At 42.1% G+C, this 12,785-nt stretch overlaps 3 protein-coding genes across 8 annotated transcripts in view; 1 reads left to right on the plus strand and 2 right to left on the minus strand.

Annotated features, from left to right (window-relative positions):
* Positions 1-3,253, minus strand: part of Baz2b (bromodomain adjacent to zinc finger domain 2B) — a 297,821-nt gene extending 294,568 nt beyond the window's left edge. Inside the window, exons 1-2 of the mRNA XM_042683418.1 lie at positions 3,174-3,253; positions 1,296-1,480 (exon numbers count right to left, since the gene is read on the minus strand). The gene's annotated coding sequence lies outside the window, so the exon portion shown is untranslated. The remainder of the gene's footprint in view (positions 1-1,295; positions 1,481-3,173) is intronic.
* LOC122110766 (basic proline-rich protein-like) overlaps positions 1-7,098 on the minus strand; it is a 73,493-nt gene extending 66,395 nt beyond the window's left edge. The window contains exons 1-3 of the mRNA XM_042683432.1: positions 7,078-7,098; positions 4,051-4,221; positions 2,928-3,891 (exon numbers count right to left, since the gene is read on the minus strand). Of these exons, the coding sequence (XP_042539366.1) occupies positions 2,928-3,891; positions 4,051-4,221; positions 7,078-7,098 (1,156 nt within the window). The remainder of the gene's footprint in view (positions 1-2,927; positions 3,892-4,050; positions 4,222-7,077) is intronic.
* The window catches only part of Marchf7 (membrane associated ring-CH-type finger 7), a 36,951-nt gene continuing 27,529 nt past the window's right edge, over positions 3,364-12,785 (plus strand). For all 6 annotated transcript variants that reach the window (XM_042683420.1, XM_042683419.1, XM_042683421.1 and 3 more), the window contains exon 1: positions 3,364-3,516. The gene's annotated coding sequence lies outside the window, so the exon portion shown is untranslated. The remainder of the gene's footprint in view (positions 3,517-12,785) is intronic.

Here is a 12,785-nt window from a genome sequence, read left to right on the forward strand (position 1 = left end):
TATATTTCTTAGAAATAGTGACCCTTAATCTATAGATTGTAATTTACATATTGATTTAAATAGGAGTTGGAGGCACAGCTCAGTTGTTAAGAGTGCCAGCCAATGAGCAAAAGATCAGATACTGAGTTCCAGTCCCGGTCTTTTACAAAAAAAAAAAAAATTAAATAGTACATTGTCAAATTAGTTGATGCCACTGGGTTCCCTTCTCTAGCCTCGGGATTAATAAAAAATTGCTATCTTTTGTTTTCAATTTAATTCATTGTAAGTACAGGTAGACCTGTTTCTCAAAAGATTAGGAAATAATCTACAATTGAAAAGTATATGATATGTCAAAAGCTAATATAACACTATCTTTTCAAAATTAAAGAGTATAGGCCAGGCACCAGTGACTGACCCTTGTAATCTTAATTAAACAGGGGGCTGAGGGGAGTATTATGATTGGAAGCTAGAAAAATCTTCAAAACTCCATCTCCAAAAATAACAACAAAAAGCCAGGCTGAGGTGTGCCTGAAGTGGTAGAACACCTACTGTGAGCAGAAAAGCTGAGAAAGTCTAGGTCCAAGGACCAGCAACGAAAGAGGAAAAAGTAAAGAGAATGTCTATACAATTGCCTTTGGAATACAAGTGTCGTAGTTTATGTTGCATAATGATTAAAAGAATAATTTTGAAATTCAATATCTATAAGAGAATTCTAATCGATCTGGGAGACTAAAAAAAAAAAGACAGTAAAAGGTTATATGCCTATAACTGACAAATTTGTAAAGTAGAAGAAGGAAATTAGTATCTGTCAGTAGGTCCTAACTTAAGAAGTTGAAAATAGAAGCTAATGTGAGTGATGGTGAACTGGCAGGTGGTAAACAAAGATATTTAGATACAGAAGGAGTGCCATAGTTACCATAAAGGATCAAAAGTGTATCAAAGAAAGGGCAAGTGGAAGAAGGCTATGAAAGTTTAGATGGTTTAGAACAGCTCTGATACTTGCTTGTCATTTTTCATAAACTTCAGTTCAAAAAACATGGTTACTCTTGGACCTACATGTGTTCAACATAGCAAACTTTCTGTAATTAGTTGTGGATAATGGTAACTACCTTGAAACTTTCAACACAGAATTCTGTCTCTGTCTCTGTATCTGTGTTTCTGTCTCACTCACCCACACATACACATACTTAGCCATTCACAAAATAATAAAATCTGTGCTATCAGTACTCTTTAACTTATTTACTAACATCAACAGAAAAATAAAACTAGAATGTGGAGAGCCTATTTCAATAGAATGATGCTCATGTCACACTTACCTGTAATAATATCCTCAGTGCTGGGAGGAGACGAAGCCATAATCTGCCAAAATCTCCACCATCCTTGCCCAATTTGGGGATTCTGTAGAGAAGTTCTCACTACAGGATTTGAATGCCATAGTTCAGAAAAATGGTGCAGTCATTCCTCTTAGCGCAGAGTAAGTTTGAAAAGGTGTTTAAGGGACCTATGTAATAGTAAGTCCCAGAAAGACAATTATTAGTGGTGATTTGAAGACAGAATTTAATAACAGTTATAGAATGTATGTTCTAAGGAAATGATGCATTATCTCTCTGAATCCTTTCAAATAAAGTATTGTTATTAACCCCAATTTACAGAAAGCCTAGACTTAGCAATGTTCAAGAACTGCTCAAGATAAAGATAGTAGGAGGCAGGGCTAGAATCTGACTTCATGCACTGATTCCTCAAGGTGTGTATATACATACATACATACATACAATAAAAACACTTTGGTATAGGGCCATCAAACAAGATAGAAAGTTATTTGACTTTAAAGGATAAATTTTCTCAAAAGTAATCTGTGTACATTTTATTCCCAACAATGTTCTTTTCAATACCCTAAAAGCTAGACTTTGCATTTGTAGGTCGGCTTTATTGTTTGTGTGTGTGTGTGTGTGTGTGTGTGTGTGTGTGTGTGTGTGTGTGTGTGTATGTGTGTGTGCTGGGGCTTGAACTCTGGGCTTGGGCACTGTCCCTGGGCTTCTTTTGCACAAGATTAGTGCTTTACACTTATTACTTGAGTTACAGTGCCACTCCAGCTTTTATGAGTAGATCAGAGTCTTAGGGACTTTCCTGGCCCACCTGGCTTGCAACTGCGATCCTCAGATGTCAGCCTCCTGAGTAGGATTACAGGCGTGAGCCACCAGTGCCTGGCTATAGGTCAACTTTAAATGCTCAAACTTTTAAGTCTTTAAAATTCATAGTAGTTAAAAATTTATCAGAATGGAGCATGAAGAAGCTGTTAGTCTTCAGAACAATAAAAATGGGGATGACAGTGATTGATATTTCATTCCCTTCAGAGGAAATGACAAATACATATATAAAGACCACATTTCATATGCCTGATTTGGATCTAATGGATTGCTTTTAATGACGACACAAAATAGGTCACTTGGAAAAAAAAAAAGTGCATTCCATAGACTTCCAAGTTCAATAACTGATCTTCAGCGTTAAACTACTTCAATTTAACGCAAGGTATTTAAATCCTACACATCTCTCTCTCTTCCTGATCTGTGGCTTAGTCCTTTATTCGCACTCATTTACATGTGACAGTTGTGAAAAGTTTCCTCTGATATTTACTAGACCATTTAACATATAATTTCCCTCACTTTCTCAATATGTGCATTTTTACAGCAATACCTGTTAAACTACCAAAGGTAAAGATATTCATATATATATATATATATATATGTATATCTCCTAGCTCCTAAACTTATTTACTCCCGGGTGGGGGGTGCATTGCTACAGAGGAGGTCAAAGCAAACCCTGAAGGGGAGGGTCGGCCATCAAATCGAACAGGGAAGACAGGTCGCAGGAGGCAGTGCCAGACCCAATTCAATACACCTTCACTGCGCCACTTGCTAAGCTCCCCCCGCCCCAAAAAAGAAACAAACCCACCACCAAAACCCTCGGAAAAAAACATCCAGGCGGTGTCACCACCAGCGGGCCCGAGGCGTGCCCCCGGGGACCGGAGCCTGCGGGCAGGCCCGCGTCCGGCGTCCGGGGAGCCGGCCGGGCAACGATGGCCACCCGGGGGTCCGGGCCTCGGGCGCCCGTCTGGCAGCGCCGGCGGCAGCAGCCTCGCCCGCCTCGCCGCCCGCCCGCCCGCCGGCCGCCCCGCCACCGCCGCGGCCGCTTACCGGGGCCGCTTCCCCCCCGAGGCAGTCCTTCAACGGTTGCCGAAGTCAGAGCACCACCCCGCGGCGGGGCACGTCGAGCCAAGCCGGCAGCTCTGGGAGCCCCGCAGCGCCGCCACTCTCGCGAGAAGCCAGCAGGTCCGAGAAGTGGGTGGGGAGGGGAGAGGAAGGGAGGGGCACTTAACGGTGGCTGCTGGTTCTGCGCCGGATCCGGCACAGGGGCGGCCGCCATTGTGCTTTGCTGAAGACGACTGTGCTTTCGGTCCTGAGGCCCAGAATCGCAAGAGGAAGACGGCGGTGTGACTGCAGCGAAGGGGGGGACGCGCCCTGCTCGGTGCCCGCCAGGGTAATGAGTGCCGGCGGGAGCCCGGGGCGCTGGTTCAGGACCAGGCCGCGGGTGGGGGAGGGGAGCACGGGGCGCAGGCCCCGGCACCGGGGCGGGGGCCGCCGCCGGGGTCTGCGTGTGGACCGGGGCCGGGGCAGGGCCGTGCTCGCCCGGGTGTGGCGGCAGAGCCGGGTGGGCGATCGCCGGGACGCACTGGGCAGAGGTCCGGGGGCCGGGTGCTGGCCGCCTCGCTGCTGTCCGGCCCGTGTCCGGCGGCCGAGTTTGTGACGGGTGAAGGCAACAGATTGTGCGTCTTGCTAATGGATGCGTGTGGGCGAGGGGAGAGGGGCTGGGACCCCACTTGGCCCGGCGCGGCCTGCCCCGGGGGCTGCTGCCCTAGGATCCCCCCCACCCCACCCCGAGCCTTGCAAGTCTTGGGGGTGTCGTGAGTGAGGTATTGCGTGTGGGAGGGGAGACTCGGGGCTTGGGGAGAGCTCGGCCCGGGACTGGAGTCACTTTGTCACTCGGGTGAAGATCTCACTTTGCTGGCTCTACTGTCCAAATATCGCGACACTTGTATGGTGGTGGTGGTGACGGTGGTGACCCGGTAGCCTTCGAATTTAAAATAGGTGCTGCTTCACAGCAAAAGAGGACCTGTTGGCTTCCGAAGTTAAAAACAAGACAGGGAAGGTGCGAGTAGTTCAGTCCGCACTTGTTGGGAGGAAACTGCGTAGTGAAGATGAATGTGTACAAACACATCTAAATTCCCTAATTAATACTCCCCCCCCACACACACACACACAAGTAGATACTAATAGGCGGGGAAAATCTCTGTGTGAGTAATACATCGTCACGACTGGTCACTGTCTGGTGATGTGCCCAGTAACACTGAATTTAGTAACCCTGCATCCCCGCACCAGGAGCGCTTGTAGGATTTTTGGTTTGTTTGTTTTTTAAACGAAACTCTTTATTTTTCATGGCTTTAAATGTCTTCCTCCTAGCTACCCATTTCTATCCAGAACTAAGAGGCAAATAAGCACTCGAAATAATTATTTATTTGAAAAATCCAACTATTATTGTTAAGAAGGCAGATACTATTTTCATGAGGTAACAAGACATTTCTTTCCAGAAATGGGGTCAGTAGCTTCTCCAGCGTTTCGGGGAAACAGCAGCAGTGCTATTGCAGTGCTGAGGCAGAGCAGGAGTCAGAATTTTGCCCTGATTATTTGACCTCTTCAGATTTCCTTGGGTCCATAGTTGATTCCTAGATATTGGATTGAATTATTAGATGGAGTACTATGTGAAGCAGTCAACACACCTGGAAACAGAGTATTTGCAGTGTGAATTTTTTAATGAATATAAACAAAGGGAGTTGATGGTTAAATCCAGCCATCAACCTTCGTTTACAGCCAAAGATTCTGATTAGAAAAACCTTAAAAATGACTACCAGTAGTGTGGGCCCTCTCCCTCACACAAACAACATACAACATGCTTACTGCTTCATATGCAACTGTATGTTTTTAAGTTATGTATTCCAAATTTAAAAGAAAAAAATACTGTTTACAACTCATCACCTTAAATGACTAATGTACATGGTCTTAGGTTATTTTCAGTTTTATGATAGGCCAAGTGTCTTTTTATGGAACCCTAACTTCCTCTGCATACTAAGCACCTGGCTCAGTCTTTGAGCTATAACCCCAACCCTGGGTGAGCTCTCTTGAGTAAGAATTCCTACTTAAGTACAGGGCTTGCCTTTTTCTGCCACATTGACAAGTAGACTAATTTTCCCACATTAAAAACAGGACATAAAGATACCCCAGTATGTTCTACAGGATGATGTCATGACATCAGTTTGGACATAAGTCATTCATGAATTGTGGAGCCAATTTTTAGTCAATTCTATTTCCATTTCTCCACACTCCATCTGTTGTATGTACTAGAGTTAACCACATTTTAAGTTTAGGAAAGTGATTTTTATGAGGCAAAATTTGTTAGGTTGTATAAAACATTTTTGATAATTTGTGATTTGTCTGATTATAAATAAGGCTTCACATTACAAGAATGGACACAGCATCTTCCATCCACAACTAACTCATGAATTAGAATAATGTGTAAACAATATATATTGTATTATAGTAGTACCATAGGAACAAAAAGAAGGGGTAATCTTGGGAGAAAATAACAGGAAGTATTTCTTGAACTAAGATGTGAAGGATAACTAGGACTTAGATTAGAAAAACAAACCCCCAAGTCATGATTCTTTTTAAAAAAGGAAGTGACTTTGCTTCCTGTAGCTGAAGTTTTCAGTAAATTGAATTTTATCATCTGAAAGATCTGTATTGTATTAGAAAGTTAATGCTCTCTGCTGTGTAATGGAGAGCTTGTTTTATCCCTAAACCAAATAAAAATTGTTTTTAGATAATTTTTACTGATAGATTTCTTCTGTTCCACATAGTTAAGTGCATAAGTGAAGTAGAAGCTTGCATCAAACCAAACTGTGTGCGGGTGTGTGCACGCGTGTGCATGCTGGTCCTGGGGCTTGAACTCAAGGCCTCCTGTCGGTCCCTGAGCTTTTGCGCTCAGGACTAGTGCTCTTCCACTTCGAGCCACAGCCACTGGTTTTGGTAGTTAATTGCAGATAAGAGTCTCAGGAGTTTCCTTGCTTTGAATTGAGATCCTCAGATCTCAGCCTCTTGAGTAGCTAGGATTAGTGGCGTGGTCCACTGATGCCCAGTGTCAAACCAAACTTTGAAGCAACAAATTAACCTTAACTAATTTGTTCAAATATAAATAATGAGTCACTTAGAATGATTACAATTTAAAATTAAAAAGATTTTGAGTTCTCACTAAAATTACAAGCATTTTTCAAGCAGAATTCCAGTGTAGTGATTCCATTTATCAAATTGCAAATTGTTTATTGCTTTACAAAAAGTTTATCTTTCTTTCTTTTTTTTTTGTTGGTTGTGGGGCTTAAACTCTGGGCCTGGGTGCTATCCCTGAGCTCTTCAGCTCAAGGCTAAGGCTCTACCACGTGAGCCACAGCGCCACTTCCCAAAAATTTTATCTTCAGTAAAGTTACTAATAGGTCCCCTCTCCCCCCAAAGAAAGCTCATAGAAAGGATAAAATTACTTTGTAATTTGAGATCTTTTCACTGATTTTAATGTTTAGTTTTTCTATTCTGATAGGAATGTAATGTGGTCAAAGCAGGTTTTTCCTGTTCTCAGATATGTTTCTCTGACTTCACTGGTTAGACTAGATCAGGTGAACACTTGATTTTAAATCACCTAATGCATTGTGTCCAAAGAGGGAAAGGTTTGAACCCTGAAAGCTCCTTACATGTTTCTCACTTTGCACAGAACCCTAAAATGGTTTATAGTTACTGAAGCATGATACCTATAAAGAGCAAATTATCTTTTAAAGTGCTGTTTTGTAGGCAGGCAACAACATAATACTTTCCCATGGAGGTATTAAATTTTTACCTGATTAGTATTTTAAGATTAAGTATATGTGTGTTAGTATGAATCAGCCAAAAATGAAAAGAGATAAGGGCCCCCAAAATTTTGCCACAGAGCTTTCCTCACTTGATCATTTTTATCCTCCATGTCTTTTCACTAGATTGGTAAACTGAATATATCTCATTGAGGAAAAAAAATTCCAGAGCTGTTTTAGGAGGGAAAAAAAAGAACACCAAAAAGATATGCAGCGATGGACAAGTAATATAATTGTAACTGTGCTTGTGAAGATTCTTTGTCTTGTGATACATTGGTGTTTTGTGGGGTCACTTCCCTTATACTATGAGTTTATTGTGTACTAATGTACTTTTGGTAAAACCAGTGCTATAACTTCCCTTGATATTTAAGACAAATTTTTGACTCAGACACAGTTAGAAGTAGGTTTTTCATAATAGATTAAGGATATATGGTAATAGTATAATATATAATAGTAGGAAAGTAAAAATTATGGCACATTAGAAATCACCTCAGGGGCTGGGAAGGTGGCTCAGCGGTAGACTGTTTACCTCGCGTGCATGAGGCCCTGGTTTTGATTCCTCATCGCCACATAAGCAGAAAAAGCCAGAAGTGGCGCTGTGGCTCAAGTGGTAGAGCACTAGCCTTGAGCTGAAGAGCTAAGGGACAGTGCCCAGGCCCAGAGTTCAGGCCCCACAACTGGACCCAAAAAAACAAACAAACAAAAAAAACCCCAAAAAACAGATTAAAAAAATATATTGCCTGTTGGGCAATATAACTGGTTTTGTTTGGGTTCCATCATTCAACTGGAGGATTCCCAGGGTTGAAAGATACAAGATGTGGTCTCACAAATCTGGTAGCTGTTGGTTGAAATTTAGGTCATGTGATCTTTTGTGCTAAGAGGATATCTTAGGACACGAGAGGAAGATGAGTAGGAATGTTCTATTTTGGGCAGTGATCTTACTAGCAGAAAAAACAATGAAATTGAAATTGGATTTTTCCAGCAAGAAACAGTAGCTTCCTGGCAATTATGTAAATGTTTTTTGTTTTGTTTTTTGGTTTTGGGGTGTGTGTGTGTGTGTGTGTGTGTGTGTGTGTGTGTGTGTGTGTGTGTGTGTGTGGTCATGGGGCTTGAGTGTGTGTGTGGTCATGGGGCTTGAGCTCTGGTAAATGTTTTTTGTTTTGTTTTTTGGTTTTGGGGTGTGTGTGTGTGTGTGTGTGTGTGTGGTCATGGGGCTTGAGCTCTGGTAAATGTTTTTTGTTTTGTTTTTTGGTTTTGGGGTGTGTGTGTGTGTGTGTGTGTGTGTGTGTGTGGTCATGGGGCTTGAGCTCTGGTAAATGTTTTTTGTTTTGTTTTTTGGTTTTGGGGTGTGTGTGTGTGTGTGTGTGTGTGTGTGTGTGTGTGTGTGTGTGTGTGTGTGTGTGTGTGTGTGTGTGTGGTCATGGGGCTTGAACTCTGGACCTGGGTGCTATCCCTCAGCTCTTTAGCTCAAGGCAAGGACTACCACTTGAGCCACAGCACCACTTCCAGTTTTCAGGTGGTTTATTGGAGATAAAGAGTCTCATGGACTTTCCTGCCCGGGCTGGCTTTGAACTGTGATCCTCAGATCTCACTCAGTCTCCTGAGTATTTAGGATTACAGGCCCAAGCCACTAGCGCTGTGCTTAGGTTTTCTGGTTGTTGTTTTTTTTGCCAGGTCCTCAGACTTGAGCTCTGGCCTGAATGCTGTCCCTGAGCTTCTTTAGTTCAAGGCTAGCAGAACCATCGCGCTACTTTTTGGTTTTGAGTGGTTAATTGGAGATTTTCTGCAGAGACTAGCTTTGAACTGCAATCCTCAGATCTCAGTATTCTGAGTAGCTAGGATTTCAGGCATGAGCCACTAGAGCCCGCCCAGCAAAGTACATTTTCTTAAACACAGTAGATCACACAACTTTTCAAATTTGATAAACTAAGACTCCAAGCCCTGCAGTGGTACTACATTGGGAAAGCTGGGGTTTGTTGTTGTTATTTGTTTGTTTTTATTTGTGGCCAGTCATTAAGAATGAACTCAAGCATCCTCATGGCTGTTTGTACTCACAGCCACTCTTGGACTTGAGCCGTGCTCCCACCTCCAGCTTTTTGCTGGCCAATTTTTTGTTTGTTTTTTGTTTTTTTGGGTCCAGTCGTGTGGCCTGAACTCTGGGCCTGGTGCTGTCCCTCAGCTTTTCAGCTCAAGGCTAGCGCTCTACCATTTGAGCCACAGCGCCACTTCTGCCTTTTTTTTTTTTTTTTTTGCTTATGTGGTGCTGAGGAATCGAACCCAGGGCCTCATGCATGCAAGGCAAGCACTCTAACACTGAGCCAACTTCCCAGCCCCGCTGGCCAATTTTACATTAGAGTCTAGTAGTGTTCAATATTCAAATCTCAGCCTCCTGGAATATTGCTGTGAGCCACCATAACTGGGCAAAACTGCAGTCTAGGGTAGGAGAACTCCATACTGTCTAAAGTTTTGTTTGTATTTGAGGTATGATATCACTCTAACTCTAGTGTGTCCTTGAACTCAGAATCCTTTTGTTTAAGCCTTCTGAGTGCTGGGAGTAAAGATGTGCACTACCACTCAATGCTTCATTTTATGTTTTTATAGTATTTCAAAGTTTTCAAGGTAATAATTTAGAGAGGGGAGTTCTAAGGAAAGATTAAAAAACAAAACAGACTACCAAGCTAGGTGCCAGGGGATCAAGCCTGTAATCTAAGCTTCTCAGGAGGTGGAGATCTGAAGATGAAGTTTGAAGCAACGCTTGAGGTGTGGCTCTCCTTACTGAGCATTAGCTAAGAAGAGCAGAATGGGAGAGCCAAACCCAGATCCAGCACATACATGAAAATGCAGCCCTGCCTTCTTTGCAGTTGACCAACAGAAATCCAGAAGTAGAGCTGTGACCTAAATGGTAGAGTGGCAGCCTGAAGTGAAAAAGCCTAGGGGATAGGACCCTGAGTTCAAGGGCCAGTACAAACAGTTTTTCTTTTCTTGTGAAAGCAACATATGAATCTGCTAAGGCTAGACAGCTTTCTTTTCTTGTGAAATCAACATATGAATCTGCTAAGGCTAGACAGAACAACATAAAATCTTGCATAATTGTCAGAAACATAATTTGTGAAATGGGCGGGCTCACTTGCATGCATCCCCATCCTAAGGCTTGAACTCCAGGTCTGGGTGCTGCCCCTGAGCTTTTTTGCTCAAGCTAGTGCTTACCACTTGAGCCACAGCTCCATGTCTGGCTTTTTTTGGCATGCTCATGGATCCTGCCTGGGCTGGCTTCAAACCATGATCATTAGATCTCAACCTCCTGAGTAGTGAGGATTACATGCAAACTAAAACAGCATCCAGCTTAAGCAGTTTTTAATAGTCTTTTCAAAATACTTGATTTGGCATTTGTTCTATTTTTTTTCCTCAAAGTCTTTGTTAATATGCCTTATTTCAGTATATAGTCATCCCATTTTACATAGAAAACTCATTTTTGGAAATAATTTGATTCCTATCACCTTTTTTGAATTACTAGATTGGTTGTAGATACCTTAAATCAAATTTGGCATTTGAGTTTTCATTTTTATTATCTAGGCAACATCAGTCTGGGGCAGCAGGTCTTCACAAGGGCTGTCTTTTTATTGGAATTACTTTTGGATTGTTTGATGGCACTGGAGTTGGAACTCACAAATTTGCACTTGCTAGACAGGTGCTCTACTACCTGAGCCATGCCTTCAGCCCTCTTATTAGAATAACTAAATTTGAAGTTTGTGGTCCTTTGGAATTCAGCTTATTGTGAGAAAAAGTACATTCTCACCTTTTTTATGTCCTAAGCTTTGACTTCATTCCACCGCTGGCAAAAGAACATTTAATTTGGAACTTTACAAATGCCCTCAGGGCTGAATTGGTTGTCTTAGTTATCCTTTCTGAGTTCCCATTTTACTTATTAGTGACCTAATAATTCTTGTCAGTTCTCCATTGCTTTTATAAAGAATCTCTTTATATTTTGTCAGTCATGTCTTACTGTTTTAAAGAAGCACTGCTTTGAAAGGCTGCTATTATCAAGAATTGAAAATTCTATCTCCCAAGTATGGTTTGTATGTCTCTTCTATTAGACTTACACTGTAGCATGGTTACTTGTTTTATTCTGTTATGATGAGAAGGTAAATCTAATTATCATATTCTATTATTAGATACTCACTAACTTTTAAAAGCTGAACTTGCCTGGGCACCAGTGGCTCATGCCTGTATCCTAGCTACTAAGGAGGCTGAGGTCTGAGGATAGTGGTTCAAAGCCAGTCTGAAAGCTCTGTGAGACTCTTAGCACCAATAAACTATTCAGAAAAAGCTGAAAGTGGTGCTGTAGCTCAAGTGGTAGAGCACTAGCCTTGAGCAAAAATGAGCTCAGAGACTGCCCACGCCCAGAGTTTGAGCCTTGGGACTGGCTTAAAAAAAAAAAGTTGAATCAGAACTAAGGTGGGTTTTTTTTTGTTGTTTTTTGTTTTTGGTGAAAATACCATACAGAGGGGTTACAATTACATGGGCAAGGTAATGAGTACATTTCTTTTTTTTGGGGGGGGGAGTGGGGTTCGGTCTTGGGTCCTGAACTCTGGGCCTGGGCTCTGTCCCTCAGCTCTTCAGCTCAAGGCTAGCGCTCTACCACTTGAGCCACAGCACCACTTCCGGCTTTTTTCTTCTTGCTTATGTGGTGCTGAGGAATCGAACCCAGGGCCTCAGGCATGCAAGGCAAGTGCTCTACCACTTTTCTTCCCAGGCTGACTTTGAACCAGGATCCTCAGATCTTAGCCAAATAGCTAGGTTTATAGGTGTGAGCCTTCAGCATCCAGCTGCCAGTCCCCCTTTAAACTTTTCATTGGTGCATAATTCCATAGGCAGATAATATAAATAATCTCCCTGTTGATTTTGGTGACCTTTGTGTATGTGGTCATTGTTCCCACCACTGAGCAAGCCAGTTTTAACCAATAAGTGACTCTACTGCTTCATAATTAGCTTCTCAGATAATTTCCTTTTCTAATGTAACATTAAAATAATAGAATTATATTTTAGTTCTGGAGGTTGGGAAGTCTAAGATTGAGACGTGCATCTGGTGAGAACCCCCTTATATCATCTCAGGGAAGAATGCAGAAGGGCAAGAGAGCACATGAGAGCAGGAGAGACTAGTGTCAGACTTATAGTGGACATTATAGTCTCATTAGCTCATGACCTAACTCTCACTAGCCCCGTCTCTCAATTCTTTTGGATGGGGATTTCATTTCCAACACATTTTTTTGGCAACATAATCAAACTATAGCAGATTTATGAAAAATGATGAAAAGCGGTTGAAATTTCATTGGGAAATGGTGCTGTTCCTATTGAGTTGAGAAGCAAAAGAAACTATGTATGGTAAGCATAAATTTCTCTTCAGCCCTGCATTTTATTTTCCCCTATTTTTCGTTCTTTTGACCTATAACTTATGCAACCAAATTATATAAGTTTTCATGTAACACTTACATTGTTAAAATTCAATCATTTTATGTAGAAGAGCTACCAAAAATAGTTTCATGCAGTATCAAATTATCTCTCTCAAAGGACTCTGCCTCTTTGACTTCTCCCAAGGGGTTTGCCTTGAGCAGATATACTAGATTAGTTTCCTTCTGCAGGTAAGAACTGGGTAATAGAGTCAAACTAAAATTTGGTGGCATAATGAAAAAGCATTTTGTTATTAAAAAACTGTTGACAATTTTGAAAAAAGAGTATTATATCCCTGCTTAAAATCTTGAGATTATGGGCTGGGAAGGTGGCTCAGTGGTAGAGCGCTTGC

Source organism: Dipodomys spectabilis, unplaced genomic scaffold, assembly GCF_019054845.1.
Source record: "Dipodomys spectabilis isolate Male_0828 unplaced genomic scaffold, ASM1905484v1 ptg000081l, whole genome shotgun sequence".
In the NCBI taxonomy this organism is placed as follows: Eukaryota; Metazoa; Chordata; class Mammalia; order Rodentia; family Heteromyidae; genus Dipodomys; species Dipodomys spectabilis.